General features: G+C 43.5%; 1 protein-coding gene across 3 annotated transcripts in view; it reads right to left on the reverse strand.

Annotated features, from left to right (window-relative positions):
* Nucleotides 1-25,779, reverse strand: part of ACAD10 (acyl-CoA dehydrogenase family member 10) — a 363,878-nt gene that overhangs the window by 235,361 nt on the left and 102,738 nt on the right. For all 3 annotated transcript variants that reach the window (XM_069214832.1, XM_069214834.1, XM_069214833.1), the window contains 2 exons: nucleotides 15,591-15,749; nucleotides 14,460-14,619 (listed from right to left, as the gene is read on the reverse strand). In XM_069214832.1, coding sequence (XP_069070933.1) covers nucleotides 14,460-14,619; nucleotides 15,591-15,749 — 319 coding nt within the window. The remainder of the gene's footprint in view (nucleotides 1-14,459; nucleotides 14,620-15,590; nucleotides 15,750-25,779) is intronic.

A 25,779-nucleotide genomic window follows, 5' to 3' on the forward strand; every position in this document is an offset into this window, starting at 1 on the left:
TGTTTTGGGGCATATCCTGTCGCGGGCGCTAGGCCTACCCACACAAGTGAGGTATCATTTTTATCGGGAGACGTGGGGGAACGCTGGGTGGAAGGAAATTTGTGGCTCCTCTCAGATTCCAGAACTTTCTGCCACAGAAATGTGAGGAACATGTGTTTTTTTAGCCAAATTTTGAGGTTTGCAAAGGATTCTGGGTAACAGAACCTGGTCCGAGCCCTGCAAGTCACCCCTCCTTGGATCCCCCTAGGTCTCTAGTTTTCAGAAATGCACAGGTTTGGTAGGTTTCCCTAGGTGGCGGCTGAGCTAGAGGCCAACATCTACAGGTAGTCACTTTGCTAAAAACACCTCTGTTTTCTGTGATATGTCCACGTTGTGTTTTGGGGCATATCCTGTCGCGGGCGCTAGGCCTACCCACACAAGTGAGGTATCATTTTTATCGGGAGACGTGGGGGAACGCTAGGTGGAAGGATATTTGTGGCTCCTCTCAGATTCCAGAACTTTCTGCCACCGAAATGTGAGGAACATGTGTTTTTTGTAGCCAAATTTTGAGGTTTGCAAAGGATTCTGGGTAACCGAACCTGGTCCGAGCCACACAAGTCACCCCTCCTTGGATTCCCCTAGGTCTCTAGTTTTCAGAAATGCACAGGTTTGGTAGGTTTCCCTAGGTGGCGGCTGAGCTAGAGGCCAAAATCTACAGGTAGTCACTTTGCTAAAAACAGCTCTGTTTTCTGTGATGTGTCCAGGTTGTGTTTTGGGGCATATCCTGTCGCGGGCACTAGGCCTACCCACACAAGTGAGGTATCATTTTTATCGGGAGACGTGGGGGAATGCTGGGTGGAAGGAAATTTGTCGCTCCTCTCAGATTCCAGAACTTTCTGCCACAGAAATGTGAGGAACATGTGTTTTTTTAGCCAAATTTTGAGGTTTGCAAAGGATTCTGGGTAACAGAACCTGGTCCGAGCCACACAAGTCACCCCTCCTTGGATTCCCCTAGGTCTCTAGTTTTCAGAAATGCACAGGTTTGGTAGGTTTCCCTAGGTGGCGGCTGAGCTAGAGGCCAAAATCTACAGGTAGTCACTTTGCTAAAAACAGCTCTGTTTTCTGTGATGTGTCCACGTTGTGTTTTGGGGCATATCCTGTCGCGGGCGCTAGGCCTACCCAAACAAGTGAGGTATCATTTTTATCGGGAGACTTGGGGGAACATAGAATAGCAAAACAAGTGTTATTGCCCCTTGTCTTTCTCTACATTTATTCCTTCCAAATATAGGGGTGTGTGTAAAAAAGACATCTATTTGAGAAATTCCATGTAATTCACGTGCTACTATGGTCACCCCGGAATTCAGAGATGTGCAAATAACCACTGCTCCTCAACACCTTATCTTGTGCCCTTTTTGGAAATGCAAAGGTTTTCTTGATAGCTATTTTTTACTCCTTATATTTCAGCAAATGAATTACTGTATACCCGGTATAGAATGAAAACGCACTGCAGGGTGCAGCTCATTTATTGGCTCTGGGTTCCTCGGGTTCTTGATGTACCTACAAACCCTATATATCCCCGCAACCAGAGGAGTCCAGCAGACGTAACGGTATATTGCTTTCGATAATCTGACATTGCAGGGAAAAGTTACAGAGTAAAAAGTAGAGAAAAATTAATGTTTTTTTCACCTCAATTTCAATATTTTTATTTTTCAGCTGTTATTTTCTGTAGGAAACCCTTGTAGGATCTACACAAATGACCCCTTGCTGAATTCAGAATTTTGTCTACTTTTCAGAAATGTTTAGGTTTCTGGGATCCAGCATTGGTTTCATGACCATTCCGGTCACTGACTGGAAGGAGGCTGAAAGCACAAAAAATTGCACAAATGGGGTATGCCCCAGTAAAATGCCAAAATTGTGTTGAAAAATTGGGTTTTCGGATTCAAGTCTGCCTGTTCCTGAAAGCTGGGAAGCTGCTGAGTTTAGCACCGCAAACCCTTTGTTGATGCCATTTTCAGGGGAAAAATCACAAGCCTTCTTCTGCAGCCCCTTTTTCCAATTTGTTTGAAAAAAACGAAATTTTCACTGTATTTTGGCCAATTTCTTGGCCTCCTTCAGGGGAACCCACAAAGTCTGGGTACCTTTAGCATCCCTAGGATGTTGGAAAAAAAGGACGCAAATTTGGCTTGGTTAGCTTATGTGGACAAAAAGTTATGAGGGCCTAAGCGCGAACTGCCCCAAATAGGCAAAAAAAGGCCTGGCACAGGAGGGGGAAAAGGCCTGGCAGCGAAGTGGTTAAAAAAAGAGTTGTCCTTCCTGAGAAAGAATGCTTTCACTACTTACAGCTGAGACAATGGGCTTTACACAGAACTGTCAGGGAGGAGGCTACACCTGAACGGAGTCTGTATGAGAAGTTTCTCAAGACTTCAGCATCCAACAGACACCTGAATTCTAAATAATATGCCTTTCTCAACACAGTTTCTTCACAGACAAAACACATATAACAGAAGCAATGGGAGAAGGAACTCCAAATTACCATAAACCACAAGAAGTGGGGCAACTTTTTTATAAGGCCAACAACTACAAATACACAAAGTATGCACAGGGGAAAGAGCCACATTTAAAATCTTGTACAGATGGACTAAACCCCAGTTAGACTTAAGATTTATAACAATAGATGACAGACCTGACAGAGAAAGTGTAAGGAGGCAGGCACAATTGCACACTTATTGTGGGCAAGCTTAAAATCAGCTCACTTCTGGGAGGAAATACTGATCGCTATATCTCAAATCACTTTTAAAGATCTAGAGAGGATCCTATAACAATACTCTTGGGTATGCCCTCTGAAGATTCATAATCCCTCTGCTCTATCTCTATTTTATAAGGCAAGGGTATTATCACACTTACGCTTGGGGAAAAATGACAATCTTGTATTGCTGAGGCCAAAGAGACTCTCCAGCCTTCATACATTGTTACAGAGACCATAGTCAAACTGACTCATGAAAAACTGGCCTATGGCTTGGAAGTTGTGTGGCCCAGCAGGTAGCAATCTCACAGGGAACACATGGGTCTGATGCGGCTGCAGAACCTGAGAATATTAGGTCTTGACGATCTTCAATGCCAAGGCTTTAAAAGAGATCCAGGTTCCACACAACTGCTTAGATGTTCTCTTCTGCAGACATGCCCTGCACATTGACCTGGAAATCAGTGTAGCACTGGCCATTACATTACAATGGAAAACAAAGTACAGGCAACGCAAAATAAGAGAGAGGAGTACTCCACCTGAAATATTTTCTATAATCTACATCTGAAATGTTGAGGCACATGGAGCAGCACACAAAGGACGCACAAACTAACCTTGTGTGCCGAGCAGTTAATCAGTTCACTATATGTGGCCTGGCCTGAAAACATGGCAGACAGGTCGTAAGCTTCCGACCTCCCGGCCAACCTAACATAATCTTTCATAATCCTCCACAGTCCTACCCAATCCTGGTCCTAATTGGGTACCTCGACTGGCTGATGTGCATGGCTACACACTGGTTGGGGAAGAATGATGCTTCTGCCCCCCCCCCCCACCGAAGAAACAAGAGCGAACTGCATCTGGAGCCTGTCAGGCCTACAGATGACTTTGTGGATGCCTCCTGTACCAGCCAGAGCGGGGCCCACTGTCTCCCAGCCTTGAGAAGTGGCAGCATATCCAGGATCCCTCCCCTATACTGCATTTATGATGCTGGACTGCTGCAGTGGCATCGGTGAGGGTTGCATGAAACTCACTGTGGTGGTAGCAGCAGCCTAGCGCAACTGTGCATAGAAAACCAGAGTGGTGAGTGGCCAATCGTGGGCACGGCAGCACCCCCTGCTGCCCTGCCAATCCTGCAGAGCTCCTGAACCGAGGGAGAATCTGGAACCCATGGCCCTTACTTGGAATAGTAAAAGCCCCTCTTCTCTCTTGAAGGTGCTGATCTGACAGATGGCGAGCAGGAAGTGAGAGGCTCTCAATGGCCTTGGTGGGAGGCCTGAAACCCAGCCAGTTGCAGAGCGCAACCGGCTACAGTGCTCCTGCTTGGGGGTGCGTGATGACGCTGTTGGTGAGGCCCCCTTATTCTTACGTCACAGATGCCAGCCTTTACAATTGTGGTTGCCACTGCTGCTTAACTCCCTGCATCTGTGCCCACGAGGACTAGCATGCTTCTGACATCATTTGGGACTGGGAGAAGCAGCGATTCACCCCTTCAGTGTTGCCAGCCCCTCAGATGGCCTGCCTTAGTACTAACAGGCATGCCTCCATGCCCCAGTAGGACACCAGTGAGGGAGCTGTATACAGACTGTGTGCATAGCGGACCAGATTCCTTGCTGTGCCAGGGGGCGAGTGCTCTGAACAACACTGGCACCAGTGTTCTGCGAGACCCTGTCAACAGGTCCCCTGCATTGACTGAGGCCTCATGGGAGCCAGACCCACTAACAGCGAGCCCATCTTGCGCATCATATTCTTTGGGCCCACAGACTCTTTGACCCCCAACGTGGGTAACTGGGTGGCTGCTGCTCAGATGGCACCCTGCTGCTGCTGAGATTTTGATGAATAGAGGGATAGGAACACCACTGGCTCTCCAAGGATGTTGCTAGGGCTCTGGGACAACCTGCCGGCTTTCTTAGGGCCTTAACTCGTGGGCTGGCGCCCAGCATCCCTTGGTCTGAGTGAATGACTGACATACGGCTGGACCGGTCCTCACTGGTACACCACAGTACTCTCCATTAACGGCCCCTAAGAGGCTGAGGTCCTCCAGGTGAGCCTACAGGTTAGCCCTCCCTCTCATTCCTCGGCGGAGACAAGTGGCTTGCCCCCAGACAGTAAGGTCAAGACGTGCAGATGAGCAGGGGCACAACCGTTAAGAAACTGGGTAGTGTCTTCAATAGGCCGGAGGAGGTATGGGAATGGCTGGAAATCAGGGATGATGTAGTAGCACCCCGCGCCCAGGTGGTAATGCACGAAAATCGTGGGGAACGTGACTCAGGTCAGACTGCCCCCACTCCAAGACACCTGATGCTAACGAGAATGTCACCCCATTGGGGATCCAGGGAGTACTTATAGAAGATGGCGCTATGCATCTAAACACTATGATCCAAAAGGAGGAGAGAGAGATGAGCCTGCCACCCAGATATCTTCGGACGGTGAGGGCTCCAGGGCTTTGAGCCTCATGGTGGACATGATCACCAATACTGTTGACACAACCAGGGTGGGGGGGCAGTGAGGGTTGAACTTGAGTGTCAGTAGTGATCCTCTACAGGAGAGAATGCTTGTATACTGTGTGTTTTAGCCTGCCAGGAGAGTGAACCGGGGCCCACGCAAGCTCATGAACGCTGTTTGAAAGAGTTTCCATTTTCCATTTAAACTGTTGAGGAGGGAATGGAGACATGTGCATTGGACATGGTATCCTGCAAGGGGTTTCTCCTTATCGACCACATTACAATGGGATAGGACTTACAGAAAATTCCTCAATTTATAGCTTGACGACTGGGTAGCATTTTGTTGAGTTTGCGTATCGGTCCCTGTTGGACTGATTGGGAGCTGTGCTTGACCTGGCACATGATATGGGTGGGCATATATAGTTGAGTGGTAGAGCCATATTTGTCCGGGGGTCGATGGGGGGGGTATTTTGGGTTTGCCTATTTTGTTAAGTTATGTAGTTCTTCAGATTAAACAGCAGGTGGGTAGGGCATGGGATATACATAGGGGCAGAAACCATAAATTAAATCCCACAAAACATGATTTAGGGTAATTACAGGGTTCTCTCTTGGCAAATGAAGGGCACGGGCACGTATGTCAAGAGATACCAGGTCCTCTCCTCCTTAAAGCAGCATATAATCAACATTGCCTGACTCCAAGAAATGCACTTGGATGATATGGGGGCTACGCAGCTAAAGAAGAAATGGAGAGGGAAGGTATTCCATTCCTCCTATTCGACATATGTTAGAGGTATTTTATTATGGGTGGCTCTGGGGGGTTCCGCTCTCACACACACATTCAGAAGCTGATGTGAGGGGGTCAGTATGTTCTGTTGCAAAGCACCCTGGATGGTCGGGAACTGACCATATCATATACACATGCCCAAAACAATGATAACCCAGCAAGTCATGCAGGATCTTCTGACACAAACACTGGACTCACCCATGATCTGGTTGGGGGACTTTAACTGCATGCTGGGACTGCACATGACAGAGGCCTTGAGAGATGTCATGCAGAATCTGGGTCTCTAAGATGCTTGACGGCTGGCACATTCTACTCAAAGGTACTTCACGTGCCACTCCTTAACTCATAACATGTATATTAGGCTGGACAGAGTGTTGGCTGGTGGAAGATGTTTCAGTCACGCATTTAGTATGTTTCTTGTCTGTCATTCGCCTGTGTGCTGCCAAGTGACATTAGGGAGTAGCAATCAGGGTGACAGATATTGGAAAATGTTGGCTGATATACTTGAGGATCAAAAGGGGAGGCAAGACATTGTCACGCACCCTCTCTGATTATATGACCACAAACTGGGGCTCCATGGCATGCAGATCCACAGAATGGGAGGCCTTCAAAGTGGAGATGAAGGATGCATGTCTGGGGCTTACTTGTGTGGTGTACCGTCACCTTGGAGTAGAACTACAACAGAAGGAAGCTGAACTGACAGGTTTGCAGTCGGTAGCTTTGACCGGTACTGACTTGCCTGTGCCGGAATTAGAGTTCTGCTGGTGGGTTGCAGAAATCTGGGACCGCCTGGATAAATACACATTCCAACAGCAAAGGCAATGATTGCACAGGTAGGGCAACACATCTGTTAGGGTCTTAGCCTGGATACTACGCAGGGAGCAATCACTGCCACTATTGACACACTTGATGACTCCTGAGGGCCACAGGGTTACTTCTTGACGTAGATTGTGGGCCCAACCGATGTCTGGAGAGTCGGCGTCTGACCCGACGCCGGGGAAGGTCGCCGTGGCACGACCGGCGTCGGGACAGATCATACTTTTTTAAGCAACACCTGCAGCAAGTATATAAAGCTGACACTAGCATACATGCCCAGCATTACACACTCTTCTTGGTCGGGCTGGTTCTTCCCCGGCTGGAGGTGGGAGTAGAGAAGGCCTTGAATGCACCCTTAGAACTAGAGGAGCTTAGGACAACATTTTGTGCACTCCTGTGCCCAAAAGCACCGGGAAGTGACAGCTTTCCACCAGAATTTTTCCAGATTTTCCCATAGTCGCTAACTTAGAGACTCTTGGAAGTCTACCCAGAGGCCAGATACACAGGCATCTTCCCCTCAACAATAAGAGAAGGAGAGGTGTGCATAATGCTTAAACCAGGTGGGGAGGAGTCTGAGTCATCAGCTTAAACAACCCTCCTGATGATCAACTCTAAAAAGAAGATCCTCTGTAAGGTACTCACCACTCGACTGGCTGCCCATATGCCTCGCTTGGTCAATGAAGACCAGTGTGGTTTCATATCAGGCCGTACCACAGAAATGAACCTGTGTTGATTATCTCATGTCTTTCTCAGGGTGCAATGCCAGGAGGAGGAAATGCCACTGGTGGCCATTGATTTGAAAAAAGCCTTTGACATGGTGGACTGGGGATATCTCCTGAAAGTCCTCCATGATGTGGGCTTTGGGCCCTACAATCGCGGTTGGGTACATCTGTTATATACTGAACCCCGGGCAAGGGTGCGGGTGGGCCGCTGCCGTTTGGAGTCTTGGACACTGGGTCAAAGGACATCCTAGTGTTGTTCAATCTCTCCACTGGTGTTTGCATTTGTGATGGAACCGTTGGCAATATGGATGCATCAAGAGATGCAGGAGTGGGGTATTCAATCCAGAGATGTGTGTCAAGTCATCACGCTACACAGGGATAACGCATTGTTCTACTAATCTTCTCCCTGAATTGCCGTGCCAATGTTGCTGGGTTTGTTGGAGAAATATGGGACATACTCTGGACTTCAGCTCAACCGTGCCAAGTAGCTATTATTCCCACTCGTCTCACTGGCTGCGACCCCAGTGGAACAATTACCACAGCTTGGCCTCCGTTGAGAGACAACCCACTTCCGATACCTGAGGTTCAAATTTGCACATAAGCAGAAGCTACAGCTTCGCCTTAACATAGACAGGGTGGTGGAAGGGCTGAAGTCCTCAGTATCATTTTGGAATTGTTTGTTGCTCCCTTGCTGATGGGCATATTGGCCATCACTAAGATGGTTACGCTCCCAGGTGCTTATGTGTTGTACAAAATTAACTATGTCTGCTCCCAGCATGGATACACAGCCATATTTTGGCATTGGTTTGTAAGATTAGTGTTCAAACAGGCTCCTTTCCATCGCAAACCTACAATTTGTATCCTGAAGCCCGTCCGGCAAATAATAGACCATGTGTTCCTCCAGTTATAACAGGAGGGCGGCTGCTCACTTGTCTGGGGCTTGTATCCAAATGAGCACTTCACTTCCTTTGAAGAGGGACGTAAGACATTTGCATTCGGATCTGGTCATTTTTTGCACTACTCAGGACTGGCAGACATAGCTATAACAACATGGCCCTCATATTCTGCTGCCCCCAAGCCCACACACACCCTTGATGTTCTTTTGACATGTGATGCTGGTCGTCAATTAATTACACTCTTATATAAGGCTATGCGAATGGACACTGTGGGACCTTGCCCAAGGTCACGCCTTGCCTGGGACACTGACTTGGACACACCACTCACAGAAAGGACTGGTTGCATGTAAATTACCTCACAACCGCAGTATCCTGTAATGCACGCTTCAAATTAATACATTCTAATTTTCTACACACCTAAGGGCTTTCATCGCTTCACTCCTAGTTGCCCAACCACGTGCCCCAGGTGTGGTGTTGATGGGGCAATTTTTTTAACACTTAGCATTACAGTGTAGGGAGGTGCAGGGATTCTGGGCCTGAGTGGTGCTAGAGATCCCGAGGACAGTTCACCTACTTCTGTCTAATGTGTAATGAACAAGACCAAAGGATAATACGATGGTATATAAATTCTTGCACCTGGCACTAGCTTTGGCTAGGCGTAGAGTAGCTATCACATGGATGGGGCAAAGGGCACATGAATTTGATTGATGGCGCAGGAATTTTCTAGAATGGGCCATGACAGAGGAATCCCATATGAGATTTACTAGACGGCAAGATAAGGCAGAGCAGGACCTCGAAGTGTGGAATGCACTTTGTACTGTATTTTTTACACCCAGATGCTACTTCCGACTCCGCATCGCAGAGACTGAGTGAGGGGTGGCTGGAACAACTGAAGTTCATGACTGAAGAAACTTTTAACTGTGCTGAGTCTTTCTGTGATGGTGCGAAGTGCTTAGAGGTGAAAACCCAGAGAAAAGTGTGGATTGTGTATCCTGTTTCTGCATGTCTTACTAAACCACCTCTGCTGTCCTGTATGCTCTCCCTTCCACAAACCTGCTGTATTGTTATTTCTGTTCAAACTGAAAAATAAAGGTTTAAAAAAAAAAAAAAAAAAAAAACTATATATGGAGAGTACACACATCTGAATGTTCAGTCAAATTAATGGATACTTTGATCATTCAATCAAAACGACGCATGGAAGAACAAACCCATAAAATTGAACTTCTAACTAAAGAACTAGAAAAAATGGGCAATTCCTCAGAGATACAACAACTATTGATGAAGATGGAAGAACGCATCGTTAAAAAAGAGGATGAAATCAAACTCCGTAAGGCCTCCAAATTCAATAGAGATAAAAAAGGACTATGAAGTAGGTAGAATCTACACATTTGCTCGCAAATATAATACACTCAGAGCACAAGATAAAATCGCGATGACGGACAGTCCCAATGTAACAACTAATTTAGTAGAAGACAGTTCTGACTTAAGCTCATCAGCTGATGAAGCTTCTGCAAATAAACTGGATTTTCATGGGGAAATGAGACTATTGCAATCAATCACGCCACAACCAAACAGGGGCAGAGGACGAAGTCGAGGAGGTTCAAGACGCGGAGGGGGAAGAGGCAGAAATCACAAATATCAAGACTAGAGGGGACTTTTCGATCTGACAATCCCAATATCATTGTGAATATTTCCAAAGTACAACTAACCTTGAATCAAGAACGTATTTTAAATTTAGGTTTAAGTTTTTGTCCTGATAATCATTGGGATTATGTTGATACCAGAATAGAACTGTATAAATATACACGCAAGTTGCGGTTGTTGAAACATTTTTCTAAGAAAACAAAGGTTATTACATCTGGTTCCAACACAAGTGTAGACACTCCTTCTGGGTTTCATATTAATGAAGTGCCTGATTTAGTAGAAATTGGGAAGTTGAGTTGTCCAGATGATGTTAGTAACGATACAGGTGAAGACTATAACATTTTAACTGATATGGGATTTGTTACAAATCAGACTATTGCCAGTATGTTAAAACCCTCCAGTAGATTCAATCCTCAATTACCGATGGGTAATATGATTGATATGTTCTATGAATTGGTTGTTGATGATATTGATCATTTTCGGAATAATTGGAAAAGTATGAAAACGAAAAAAGCTCAGAGAGTTAATTTCTTATCCTCAGATTGGAAAGATCTAAATGAGCTCAAATCCAATAATACAATTGTCATCAAACCCTCCGATAAAGGAGGGAATATTGTAATTATGGATATTAATAGCTATATGAAGGAGGCTAACCATCAACTGTCCAACAAACAGCATTATCAAAAACTAACTACAAATCCTACCAATGAATATCAAACCATCTACTGGGAGATGCTTGATAGCTGGCACACTGATGATTTAATTGACCAAAGTGAATACCTTTATCTCAAAGTCATGTTTCCTAGAACTCCCTGCATTTATTTTCTACCAAAAATTCATAAAAATGTAAAACATCCCCCTGGTCGACCTATAGTTAGCATGAATTCATCTCTATTAGAAAATACTTCATGCTTTTTGGACCTCTTCCTATGTCCTTTTGTCACTGAATTACCCTCTTATCTTCGAGACACCAATGATTTTTTAGCTAAGATTCACAATGTTCCATGGCAATCCAATTATTTATTGGTAACCATGGATGTGACTGCACTCTATACCTCTATCAAACATCAGTATGGTATTCAAGCATATTGTCATTTTTTGGGTACTCGCAAAATTGAATTCCTTCAACACACCAACATGCTAGTTAGCATGTTAAGATTCTGTCTCACCCACAATGCCTTTTTATTTGATAATCAATATTATCTGCAAAAACAAGGGACTGCAATGGGAGCTTCATTTGCTCCCACGTACGCTAACCTTTATATGGGCTGGTGGGAGAAGGAGATAGCTTGGTCTGACTCCAATAGTAAATATATGGAACAAGTGATACTATGGGTCAGATATATTGATGATCTTTTTCTTATTTGGGATGGTGATGAAGGTTCCCTCAAACAATATGTCAGCATTTTGAACAACAATGAGTTTAACATCCATTTAGATTTAAAATATAGTGCCCAAACTATAGAATTTCTTGATGTCCAGATTTCTGTACAAAAGGATGGTTTACAGACAACCATCTTCCGCAAACCAACAGCCTGCAACTCCATCTTGCATGGTAATAGCGGCCATCCAAAAGCTTTGAAATGGAGCATTCCATATAGTCAATTCCTACGGGCTCGTAGAATTTGTTCTAACGATGAATGCTTCAATACTGAAATTGTCACTATGACTCAGAGATTTCTGGAGAGAGGGTACACCTTGAAGATTCTCAAAGATGCCCATTTGAGGGTCTTGAGTATGTCCAGAGAAAAACTGCTCTTTAAATCTGGTAGTATCAATAATCAAGATCAAAATGAGGGATCGTCACCTAGATTGTTTCTGGAATTCAATTCCCAACATTCACATTTAAATAACATCATACAGAAAAATTGGCATATTTTAAGACATGATTCTGCCATAAAGGACAGTATAGGTCCTCATCCACATATTACATATCGTAAAACTCAATCATTGGGTGACCATCTCACCAGAAGCTTATTTCAGAGTCCCAAAGCTAATGTGTCTTGGCTAGCTAAGAAAAGTCTGGGCTTTTGGAAATGTGGACATTGTAAATCCTGTTTATATGAACAAAACACCCACACATATACTACCTTTGAAGGGAAAATCTATGATATAATAGATCGTATCACATGCGAAACTGAATACGTCGTATATGTCATTGAATGTGGTTGTCACAAAAAATATGTAGGCAGTACCATTCACAAATTGAAAGTCAGGTTCTTACAACATCTTAGAGCTATTAAGAATCATGATCCATCTTACCCCTTAGCTAAACATTTTTGGGATGTACATGAAGGTAATTGCAGCTCTTTAATATTCTATGGTGTTAAAACCATTGCTGACCATCCCCGGGGAGGGAACAGAACTGCGCATTTGAGACAAATTGAGTCGAAAATGATTTTACTTTTAGGTACAGAACACCCCTGGGGTCACAATTTGGATGCAGAGCTTCATGTCCATCTGTGAGACTTTTGATCTCTTTTTATATATATATATTTTTTTTTTTCTAGCAGAAAATATGAAATTCATTTGATTTTTCAAATATTGCTTTTTAGGATCCTTTATTGGTCTATGACATTTCCGGACTGTAATTTAGTTTATTTTGTTATTTTAATTTTTATATTTTAATTCACTTTAGGATGTTACACTCATCTAATTTATCTTTATACTGTAATATATGCCCCTGGGGGAGGCTAGCGGTGTGTATATATATTTTCCTGTTGCTGAATTTGTTGGGTTTGTTTGCAATTTTCTAATTAATGATAGGTTTGCCTATGATATGGATATATTAACTTTTTTCCATTTTACAATATATTAATATTCAGAGGATTAGGATTCATCTAATGAATTGTATTATGATCTATTTAAAATGAAATTTGATATTGTTATTAATAGTAATGGAGATATTTATATAAATTGTACAGAATTTTGGTTATTAATATCTATCTATATATTTATCCGTCCTGGACATGATTTTTATTGGTATCTTCCTCTTAGAATTGATTGAATGTATTCTATCTATTTAGTCACCTATTTATAGCTTGTATATAGATTGAATATATTGTAATTAATTGACAATATATATATTTATATATTTATTTATTTATATATCAGGCTTTTAAAACTATTAGGTAAAAAATTGAGAATATGTTGATATTAAGAGTAAAATGGAAAAAGGAAGAGAAAAAGAGAAAAAACCTCATATATAGGATATTCCTTTCCTTATATTTAACAATCATCAATTGTGATTATAATTACTTTTTATATATTTATAGGCGACCAGACCATATATGTGATATTGCAGTACAATATGAAAGAAATATATAATGTCATATTTGAAGGCTTTATCCCAATCAGAGCACAGGATTAGCAGTCTCTTATTTTCAAACTTAGAATTGCCACGTTACAAAATGGCCGCTCTGTTTGTACTTCTCTTGAGTCATGCAGTTAACAACAAAGAAGGACCATATGGTTTAAACAGTTGAGTGTAAAAATGGTTGCCAATGTCCTGTTGAAGGCTTCGGCCGAAACGCGTAGACATTTGGTTGGGACCGCGTGTGTTTGTTTGTTTATGGTGGGCACATTATTGATTTTCTTTTTGTGCCTATGTACCACTTTTTGCGGGTCGACTTTACCTGCATTTAAATTCTTTTCAATAAATAGCAGCCGATGAAATTACTCGTTAGTGGTCTTTCACTATTTTTACGAGCCTGTCTTTGGATGATGTGCAGCCCTTGGTGTGCAATTATAATGCACCAGTTCTCTTGAATACATATATATATATATATATATATATATGTACACATTATAGTAAATAGATTCCTGTAACTGAAGCAAAGGAATATTGGTTCCTACCCCAGTCACAGCCACAGCTGCAATGGCTTGTTGAAAAACTGGTAAGCAATAGGCCAAGCAGACAAACCGGACCTACAAAAAACATACGGTTTGCAAAAAAACCAAGATTGTTAATGAAGAAACCATAATGCCTGAGCAGGAAGACGCAGAAGTGAGCCCTTTAATCTAGTACAACAAGCCAGGGAGCTTGGCTTCACCTGGCCGTCAACAAAAGACTAAGGCCCATTGACTTTCACCAGGCTTACATTAAGAATCCAACAAAACAGTAGGTCAAAAAGAGCGAGAGCTCCTTGATGACCACAGTGTCAGACCCTTCAAAGAGAAGAGAAAGCTGTTATACAGTTCTTAGCTTACATGAGGCAAGTTCTTGCTGAATCCTGAATTTCTGTGGCAAAAGTAGACAGATTATTAAATCATAACTGGGAAGGGGTTTTACTGAATTCACATAATTTAAAACACAAAATAACAGGGCCTTCTTCTGTGTCTTCAAATTACATTATTCTGGACAAAATTGAATTTTAGACAGTTGTGAAACAGATTTTGATGCAAAAACTACTTAAACACAGTACAAGTCTCAAATACCTGATGTTTCACTAACTAAATGTTTTTCCAGGTACTTCTTCAGGGACTCAGTATTGATTTCCATCGTTTTTCTCACCATGCGAGTGTTTGGGACCAATTCTTGCAATGGGAAACCCAAGTGTTCTTGTAGCTCCTTAAGAGCTCTTTCTGGACCATCCACCTATTTTCAAAAGATCACCATGGAGACAGATTATCAAGAGGTTTTACCAATAATCAGTATCTCTTTGTGGAAAACATACATCCATTACATTAGGGATAGCTGTATCAACTCCATACTTGGAACAATTCAGTTTAGAACTAGCAACCACGTATACACAGTTTGGGGGGGGCGGAGGGAGGGGGGGCGAAATCTGTGAAAATGCAAAGGATAAACAAACTGGAATTAAAGTTTGCATGCTCCTTGGTCCTGTGCCACAGTCTGCTGGAAACCTATTTTTGTGACAAAACATTCTTCTTATCACAGCTACTCAGAAATGGAGCATCCTTCAGCTTCTATCAATAAATAACCCTTCAACAATCCAGAGCAGACACAGAAGTCAGACAACTCACTCTTTGGGAAAGAGCATGTGTTAGCCAGTGGTGAATACTGCAACGACAGCCACATGTTGTGTTTATTTAGTTATAGGAGGAGGAGAGGAACCTAAATTAACAAGCTACAAAAACAATACAAATGTTTGAAGAAAAACAAAGTGAAATAATGCTCAAAGATAATACATGTCTGTGCTTTATGTCAATTGACACAAGCTATATTTGTTTTTTGAAAGACTAAGAATAAAGATTTTAAAAAAGGAATGCTCATGCATGCCATAAGAATCACCCAAAAACTCATGGAAAAGGAAATATATATTTAAAGCATTAAGATCATCAGAAAAATGTGACTTTATAATTTTGGAACACCCATAAATGTTTTTGAGCCACTGCCTTAATAGGCTCTAAGCTCAATTCAGGCTCTCACCCCCCCCATCTATTTACTTAACCTAAATTGTCAGTACCCAGCATTAACAGAGTGGAGGCAATATTGACCAAGCTGTTTTATTTTAAAACAATACAGTGAAATGAAATATATTTTAAATTCAAGTTCTATTATATACATGGACCCTGCCTTTGCTACAACACTTGCTAGCTCTGTACCTTCACTGTAGTAAATCCAAGTTGGGCAGCAGCTTTTAGATTTTGTCCCACATCATCTAAAAAGATAGATTCCTTTGAATGTACACCGAGGCGGTCCAAGCAAAGCTGGTAGATCCGAGGGTCTGGTTTACATATTCCAACTCTGCATGATTCCACAATCTGAAAGATGATTCAACAAATAATAACAAGGACCATTAATGCAAACAGAACATATATTTTGACATGTTCAATTCCTTTTTTAAAATGGAGGTAGAAATCAGTCATATTTTATAAATTCAAGTTACAAAGCAGTGTTCAAAATTACTTTTGTCTAGGTGTATTTGCACACAACAAAGACAGTTAGCATTAGGGTAAAGAAAAAGCAAGCTCTTACTTCACCAACTCTTTCTGCTAGGTATTCTGTTTTTCTGCAGACTCCTCACTAATAGAATACTCTAGGCACCAGATGGATTTGGAGAAGTTCACATCAATGCTCCTGTGAGTCAACAGGTGGAGCCATGTGGTTTAGTGCTGACTCTATACTGGCCCGGCAGTGACATATTGGTGTAGCAACCTCATTATGATTAGGAATTCACTCTGCAAAACAGGAAGGTAGATGGGGAGTGAGCAATCACCGGTTAGATAAGAGTATCCACCACAAACAGCATTACTAAAAGTAAGTAGTATGTCCTTCTGATGGATACTCTATAACTGTAGATGCCCCACCTTCAGAATAGATACCAGAGCAGTAACTCCCAAATGTGGAGGGTCTGAGGAGTGGGCTCAGACAAGGACCTGACTGTTAAGACAGTAGTGTTTCGTGAACATGTGCATCGATACCCACATAACAGACTGGCAGATGTCCAGAACCGGCAACTCCCTTGTCAATGTCTCTGTAGCAGCCTTGGCCCTTGTCAAATGAGCCCAAAGGTCTTCATGTTGCTTCTTCATTAGCACGTAGCAGATATGGACTCCAGGGACTATCCATATTGACATAGTCCTTTTCTGCACTGATTTCCTTTGTTTTGCATAAGAGAACCACAAAAAGGTCTAACCACTCACACAATGTTCTTATGTGCAATGTATAAACCTAAGGTCCATTTAGAGTTGAGCCAATAAAACCTCTTCTCCACCAAAGGGTGATGTGACACAAAAAATGCTCAAAGAGTAATAGATTGGCCAATGTGAAAAGCTGTTACAATTTTGGACACAAAGTCTGTCTGGGGCCTTAGTACCAATCTGTCCACAAAGAAAATGTTTGAGAGTAGTTGCACCGAGTGCCCGATATTTACTTATGCAGAACGCAGAGGTAATAAAAGTAAGGAAAACAGTTTTGAGCTTCAGTATTCCCAGTGAGCACCTGTAGTCGCTATGTTCTGGCTCAAAGGATGTGCACAAAAGATATGTCAACACTAAATTCAATTCCCAAATGACAGGTGGACTCTTGAAAAAACACTAATCACAACAGGTGATTTAAATCAAGAGGGTTGATAAGGGTAAATTCAAAAATAGCAAAAGGGCCACCCTATAACCCTTAATCATGCCCAAAAGAAGGCCTTGCTGTGCCAACAGTCGAACAAACAATAAAACAGCTGATGTTTGGCCTAAAGTGGACCAGTATGACAAGTGCCAAATGAGGCAATTTCTCTCTACACCAGGCACAAATGGACTTTGTCAAAGGGCATCAGGTAGCATGGATAACATCAAATAATGTGGCTAGAAGATCGAACACATTTAACTGTGGCTGCTAGATCTAAACACTTGGAGTGTAAGTTGCAGTGCCTCTTGAAGGATTCTAATCTGCTGCTGAGACAGAAGTTCCTTGCAAAGTGGTAGCCTAATTGCAAGAATATGAGCTCTGGGTACCATACGCGTCTGGCTCTATAACAGGGCTACTAATATGACTCGTGGTGCATCTGTCCTGACTTCCTCTGAGCCCGAGGCAGAGGTGGGAGCGCATATGTCCCACTGCAGTCGTTCAGTGTAGTCCTTGAAGGAAACTTGTGTGCAGTAGTTTTGATACAACATATTCAATGGGGGCAAATCAAGTGATGCTCCACTTATCAAAGATGTCTCTTGCCTCCTCAAGCTGTAGATGCCACTTGTGAACCGTCAGCCGACATCTGCTCAGATAGTCTACTGTGGAATTCAGAGACCATGCTAGGCGGTGGTTACCAGAAAGTTATTCTGCTGATTCAACCACCTCCAGAGGTATATGGCCTCATAGCACAGGATCCATGACCCCACATACCCTGCTTGTTGCAGTACTATATAGAGATTTGTGTTGTCCGTGGCAGAACAGTACGAGTCTCCATTTAATGGATGGCAGGAAAGCTTTCAAGGTAAGATAGATCATTCAATACTCCCAAAGCCTGACTTGGAACTGGCCTTCTGCCAGAGACCAGAGGCCTCTGCTCTTCACCTCCCCCAGGTGACCCCCAACCTCCCCAATCCAGTAGTGATGCATCAGTCACAACCATGATGTCTGGTTAGGGAACAAAGAATGGTCTGGTGAGTGTCAGGCTGGAGCTTATCTGCCACAACAGAAGATCATGAGCAATGTCCTCTGAGACCTGGATGGAGTCATAGAGGCAGCCCTGATGTTGGGCTCAATGAAACCTGAGGTTTGACTGCAGTGTCAGCATATGCAATCTGGTGTATGGGACAAGGAGGAAACATGAGGATAGAAGTCTAGGAAGCCTCAGAGCTATTTTCATCGAGACCCAGCCAAAATATCTGGATCATATCCTTAATGTCCTAGACTCTTTGTGGCAAAGATAAGGCCTTGTCTAAGAAAACTCCAATGAAGAGATATTCTGCATTGGGCCCAGTGAGATTTCGAGCAAAAAAGATGTTAAGATTAAAGTTACAGTCTGGTGGTGGTCGACAACTGACTAAGCAAGCCTGCCTGAAGGAGCTGGTCGTGGAGGTATAGGAACACATGTGAGAAGCAAGTACTGCCATCACTTTTGTGAGCACCCAAGGGCCTTTGGTGAGAGCAAAGAGGAGTCTGGCAAATTGGAAGTGTTCCGATCCAAACGTAAATCACAGATAATGTCTGGCAGACTGCACAACAGGTATATAAAGTTGTGTGTCCTGCAAGTCCAGGGACACGTCAAGTCTCCTGGGCCCAGTGCAAACTTAATTTGAGCTAGGGTGTGCATTTTGAATTTACCAAAAATCTAAATCTGAAAATGCAGAAAGGTATTCAATGGCTGAGGTCCGACATAGGCCCAAAGCTTCTGTCATTCTTCAGTATGAGGGAGAGAACACCCTTTACTTCCTCTAAAGCTGCCAACCGCTGTATGGCTCCCTTGGTCAGCAAAAAATGGACTTCTCCCAGAATGACGGCGGTATAGTCGGCTGACAATCACTATGACGTGTGCGGAAAATAGGATGGAGAAGAAATGAAAGGCAGATCTTGAAAAAAAGACCCAACTGCGCAAAGTGACAGATCTCTAGTCGTAGAGAAAATAAGGCATCCTGTCTTATACTGTCAGAGGGCAAGTTAAAGATGCCTACCAACTACCCCAGCACAGAAAAAAGACTCAAAGAAAAGCTGTCCTCGCAGGTGTAATTGGCCTCTGCTCCAAAATTAATGGATCTAGTGTTTCTGCACAGTATGTGAGGGCTGGCAATGTTTGCAAGTCAGTCCCCTGCAGGAACTCCTAAATTTCATGCATGGATGGCAAACCTGCTTGCTGGAAATAACAGTCCCAGTTTTCGTGCTGTGGCATGACTGTCCTTAAATAGTTAAAGCACCAAATAAGCCTTTTCTCCAAACAATCTAGAGCCATCAAAGGCTTTGCCAATAAGGCATGACAGCACATCTGCTAGAAACCTGTGGATTGGGTCTAAACATGCCTTCTAAATGCTAAACATCTGCCAACAGCTCTGCCAACATGCTATGCGGTGTCCAAGCCAGCAAGAAAGACACTCTTTGTACTGTCCTGGTCATCATATATCGTTTGAGCTGTGGGCTTCAGGGATGACCGGCAAAATCTTACTGGCCAGGTCTCAGAACATGGGTGTACCTGACCAGAAGGACACAATGTTCAAGGATCTTAATGCAATACTATCCAAAGACAACATTCTCTTTCCAAAGGCATCAATACATTTCGATTTTCTACCCAGATTACTGGTTGGAAAAGCATTAGGAGAAACTATATTTGTCGATGCTCTACCACCAAACTTTCAGGCATATGGTGCCCTGTCAGGAAGAAAATAGGTTACCTACCTGTCACTGTAGTTCTCCAGTATTGCATCTTTCATAGATTCACATGCTTGAATCATTCCCCATCACTGAAGTGGAAATCCCACAGTACCATTAAAAAGCAGTGCAATTATAAAGATGGCCTGGAGAGACCATAAGACCTTCAGTTTCGTAACATGTGTAATTAAAAAAAATTGACTAAACTTTAAGCTACAACTATTCAGGTTGTATCACCCTCTAAAACACTCCTCTGTGAGGCTTCTGTCCTTTAAAAGCATGTGTACCACATGAAAGAAAAGGTGGGCCTCTCAGGGCAAAAGAGTGGGTTGTATAATAGTCTATGAAATATACCAATACTGGAGAACTACCATTACAGGTAACTTATTTTCTTACTCCAGTATTGGATTTTCATAGATTCACATATTTAAAACAGATAAAATAGCAGTTGAATAGCACATTTTTTGCATGAACATTAAAATACATTTGTACACACACACACGCGTGCGCAAACACACACACACTGAAAAAAACAAAGGTTACAAGGATGGTATACTGAGGAAAAATAATTTAAAAAAACATTGAAATTCACTTAAAAAAAAAAAAAGGTTACAGGGAATTATAGTAAGGCTCACATTTTAAACTACAAAACCATAAATATACACCTGTTGTAGTTAGAGTTATCTCAAGTAACTATAACTTATGCCCTAAGGTAACCATAATTTGTGTCCCCGCCATGAATATTTAGTTTGTGAAAAGTTTACTACGAATATTACACTGATATTATCAAAGATGTCATGAGCGCTGTAATTTGAGGGGTAATTAGCAGTGCATGGCGAGGAAGAATATTTGCGTCCAGGGAAACTGAGGAAAAATCTGCATTCTGCAAACAGAGCTGTTTGACAGGTCCCTCTTGCAGAAAACAGAGTTTTGTTTGCTTTTGCTTTGTGGGTACTATGAGGGGGATTTGGTCCCAGGGCACGGGGGTCCACGCGGCCCCGGGGAGTTGGCGTTACTCAGAGCTGCGGAGGGGATGTCTGGCCCCAGCATAGTTGGTAGTCTATTGCCCTGGGCAGGTGGCGGTCCCTGGGATGAGTGGGGGGGCACAAGGCCCACATCATAAAATGCCTGGGGGAGGTGGCGGCCCCAGGGGCTGCAAGTGGCCCACACAGGCCCCTCTGCATTAATTTAAGATCCCTGGGGTGTGGGCGGGCCAAGCACCCTCGTTTGCATACATATGCTTCAGTGCCCTAAGGAGGTGGCGGTCCCCTGGGCTGCGTGGGGGCCTCGCAGGCCCCGTCACATTAATTTATAAACCTTTGCACCGGGGATGTGGCAATCCCTGGGGAGGGGGTGCCACATGGGCACCCCCTGCATACTTAATTAGCAGTGCCCCAGGGACATGGCAGTACCCGGGGCTTTGATAAGCCCTAGGAGGGGGCCCATGCACCCTCTTTCTATTTTCTGGCAATGCCCCCGGGACCTGATGCGCCTGGGGGCAAAAATAAAAGGAAGCACGGAGACCGCGCTTGCCTTTTTTTTTTCTTTTTTAAACCAGAGCAAAATTCACAAATAGTTGTGATTTTTGCCACATTTAAAAAAAATGGTTTTTAGCCTTCGCGGTCCCTGGGGGACTCCTGCACCAAGGCTAGTTGGGTAGGGTGAAGGTACTCTGCCCCTTTTTTTTTTACATTTATTTTTTTATACTCAGCTGAAGCAGTCTCAAAACGGCTGCCAACACTTCCTGGTTGAAGTGTTGGCCGTCAACCAGATGTCGAGATCGTCAGTATTCAAGAAGTCGCTGCCACCCTAGATGGCTAAACTTGGATTTCCTTCAAATTCTCCTAAACTACTGAATGGATTTACACCACATAAGTAAAAGGCTCATCTGAGGACCAAGAGCTACCTTTCTGCCTGATTTGGTGTGATTCCATCCAGCGGTGCGGGCTGCAGGCATATCTAAGGAGTCTACGGGAATTAACATGGGAAATGTACATTTGCTTTTACCCCCCCTTTCACTTGATGGATCACCCCGAAACTTCCAATGCACAATAGGGAGCACTTTTTTGGGAACATTTTGTGAAGATTCGTCAAGCAGTGCCAAAGATATAGGCAAAGAAAGCTTTTTCAATGGAAACTAAGTTCTAGCTATAACTAGCTACTGGCAACCACCAGTAGGTAATATAGATATTCAATTATACATATATAAACAATGTAAAATATGCATAACGCATTAGAGGATGGTGGGTATCACTCACCTTTATGGAAACGATGATGCAATACCGCTTGGACCACTGCTGCATCTCTGCAAATTGTGGACTCTAAGCAGTAGTGCTGTGTAAATGTTTGTCTATTTTTACCAGTCACTGCCCTGCAGATATCTTGGATAGATACATTGGCAAACAACGCTATCAAAGTTGATATACGTCTGGTCGAATTAGCTTACACTCTTGTTTCCCGTGGCACCCCAGGTGACAAAATTATATGGCATTAGATATCCATCTTGCTATGCTTGGTTTCGAGAGTGGATAACCCCTTCTAGAAGCAATGTATGCCATTAGTAATTGGTTGGATTTGGGGAAGTGTTTTATTCTGTTAAGGAAACATTTTATACATCACTTGACATCAAAAGAATGTAATGCCCTTTGTGCTGCAGTGTTAAGATCTGGGGAAAAAGTGTTTACAATTATCGGTTAATTTAAGTGGAAGTCCAATGGAACTTTTGTAATTAATTTGGGATTTGTTTGCAGAATCACTATTATGTTTCTGAATTGTAGGAAAGGTTCTTGGATGGCGAGAGCCTGTACCTCACTAACCCACCTTGCTGATGTTAATCCAAGAGGAGAGCCAGTTTCCAAGACAGAAATTTAATGTCCGCTTTATTAATAGGCTCAAATGGATCGTTCATTAATTGGGAAAATACAGTGTTTAATTGCCAGAGTTGAGGAGGGCACCTCACTGTCGGGAAGACCCTAAATAGACCCTTGAGGAATTGTTTGATGAGTCTGCTAGAGCATAACAATGGTGATGCCGCTGATCTTCTGAAGAGTGATATGGCTGCTAGGAGAACTTTAATGGAAGCCTGAGCGAGATCCATTTGTGCCAAATGGAGGAGATATGGAAGGATTTCTTCTGGTGCAGATGACACTGGGTGTACGTTGGACCATTGACACCAATGCAAAACTGCTTCATTTAAGATTGTAAATCTTATTTGTACTATCAGCACAAGCTCTGGCTAAGATATCCCTCATTCTCATGGGATATTCTGATGCGCAAATGCACTGAATTCAGTAGCCAGGCTGACAAGTGCAAGGATTTGGGATCCGGCTGCAGTACTTGGTCCTGGTTTACTGTCAGTAGAGACGGAAGTGATTGCAGTTGGATGTGCTGGCTCTCTGATAGGAGAGCTTAACTCGATGAACCAATGCTGCTGTGGCCACCTCAGAGCTATAAGACTGATTCTGCAGGGTTCTACTTTCATCTTCATGAGAACGCCTGGGAGGAGAAGAATCGGAGGAAAAGCGTAGGTAAAGATTCCAGACCATGCACTCAAAAACATATTCCCCAAGACCCTGGTTACGGATGCCAGTTTGCGCAGAGCCATCGTTTACAGTTCTGGGATGTTGCGAACAGGTCTAGATTCAGTGTGCCCCACTGATGAAAAATGTCCTCCAGGATGTCCTGAACTATATCCCGTTCGCGGCAAGCACTTCTGATCCTGCTCAGAATGTCCGCTTTGACAGTCTGCTTCCCTGGGATTTGTTCTGCCTTCAGATTCACCTGGTGACAGATTGACCATTCCTAAATTTTTTGCGCTTCTTGGGACAGCACTTGAGACCTTGTGCCACCTTGTCTGATGATAATGGTTGTGCAGTTGTCTGTGCGGATTAGCACTGCAGAGTTTCATATCCTGGGCAGAAAGGCTTGCAAGGGTAGATGTACTGCCTTGGGTTCTAGTAGATTGATGTGAAGAAGTAGCCTTCACTGCTCCCATTTGCCGCTGACTTGCAGGTCCTGCAGAAGAGCTCCCCAACCCTCTAAGGAGGTGTCTGTGGTGATGACCAATGGAGACGTCCAGTGTATTAATGCCAGATCTATGGAGAGATTCCTCTCTCAAGTCTTCCAGGGCAGAGCTTGACTATCGCCAGCTTCAAAAGAGACTTTTGTTTGAATCCATTTCCTCTTCAGCTCCTCTTGCAGCTGTCACATTCCCAGTCAGAAGAATGGCACTAAGGGAATGAAAAAGGACATCATCCCTAGCAGGGATTTGTAGAGGCAAACAGAAAGTGACTTTTTTCTTTGCACTAGTTGTGTCAAAAGAAGCAATATTGTCTGTCTTTTTGGTGTGAGATATGCTTTGTTGAGCACTATATCTAGAGTAGTCCTTAAGAATGGTATTCTTTTGGACGGTTGGGGAGCTGATTTTTGCCGATTCAACGTAAGACTGAGTTTGTTAAAAATGTGTATGCATACCATCATACATAACATCAATGCATATGAAAGTGGCACACATACTGACGCAACCACAGCACCCACTCCAGCTCCCTCCACCTCAACTAGCCAAACGCATTGCACACACACATACTCGTACTGACTCACCCACACAACTTGAAGCACAACATGACAGGTACAGGTCCCCTTGCAATGTGCACACATGGACACAGTTGATAGGTGTGATTGTACTGTCATTGTGGTGTCAGCGTTCATTTGCCAATGAATACTGACACCAAAATGACATTTGTGTATGTGGGCGATATGCAATGTCTACCAGTATGTGCCCATTCGTGTCTGACCTACTTGTGCCCCCGACATATGCATGTCACAGTAATCAAAAAACATTACTGTGACATGTATATAGCTCCAGTGGTCCCGAGCTCATGTTCTGTGACCCGCACAACGTACACAGCCAATGTGGATTTCCTACCTTCATGTCCAGTGACGGGTGGATCATGTTTTCTCCGTGGTCCAGTGGCAGCAACGATGGAGGGTGTTGTCCAGTCATGTCCAGTTGGAAATGGAAGTGGAAAAAATATGACCCACCAAGTCAGAATTGGAGGTCGGACTGACACATTTTGCTTGGTGTTAAGGCATTTCCAAATCTGCAGGGCGGTAAGTGTGGCTGGAGCCCCGCTGCCGGGCACTCTTTCCTGTGACGTTGAATCGGAATTCTTGACGGTGTAAGCAGGACTTGGGTGGGTTATAGACTATGGGAAAGCCAACATCTCATTAGGGAGGGCAGACCACTAAGCCGGTGGACAGGGTTTCCACCTAAAAAGTGGCGGTGGACCCATTATCGCCAACATCAAAAACAGGCCCTTAGTATTTTTCCTGCCTTAAGAAAACCGCAAAGGGTGCGGCTTGGGCTCTCACTTCATAAGGGAGACAGTCAAGATATGGTGCAATATTCAACCACATTTAGTGGCCATATCGCCCAACCAAAGCCAAAGAGTTTGCTTCTTGCACTGAGAGTGCCAATGTTGTCCAGGCGCCTACCTTCCTTATCAAGAGTGCTGAGATTGGTGAAGATGGATTTTTGGAACTGCGCTGGGCCACCTGTGTGATCACAGAGTCAGGTTTTGGATGCCCGATGAGGCAGGCATGAGAATCCTCAGGTGCTTTATATTTTTTGTCCAAGCGTGGCAATACTGCAGCTACTGTGGCTGGATTTTCATGGTCTTAATCCCCTCTTCCCAGATGTAATACATGATGGGTATAGCCTTGACGTTCTTCCTGAATGTTTCCTTAAGTCATATAAGAAGCAATCAAGTCTGCTTCGGTGTCCTGAGAAGAGCAAATCTCTTTGCGGCTCTCTCCACCACATTGTGGAAACTTCCTATATCCTTAGGGGTGAATCCGTGGTTATTGGTGTTGGGGATTATGGTGATATAAAGTAATAATCCCACTCAGGGTGAACATAAAATTCTCCCTCTTCCTTTTCATCATCTGGAGATGAGGTATCACAAAGAGGCACTGTCTGAAGCTGTGGTGTATGTCTTGTGG

The sequence above is a fragment of the Pleurodeles waltl genome, chromosome 11, assembly GCF_031143425.1.
Source record: "Pleurodeles waltl isolate 20211129_DDA chromosome 11, aPleWal1.hap1.20221129, whole genome shotgun sequence".
Lineage (NCBI taxonomy): Eukaryota > Metazoa > Chordata > Amphibia > Caudata > Salamandridae > Pleurodeles > Pleurodeles waltl.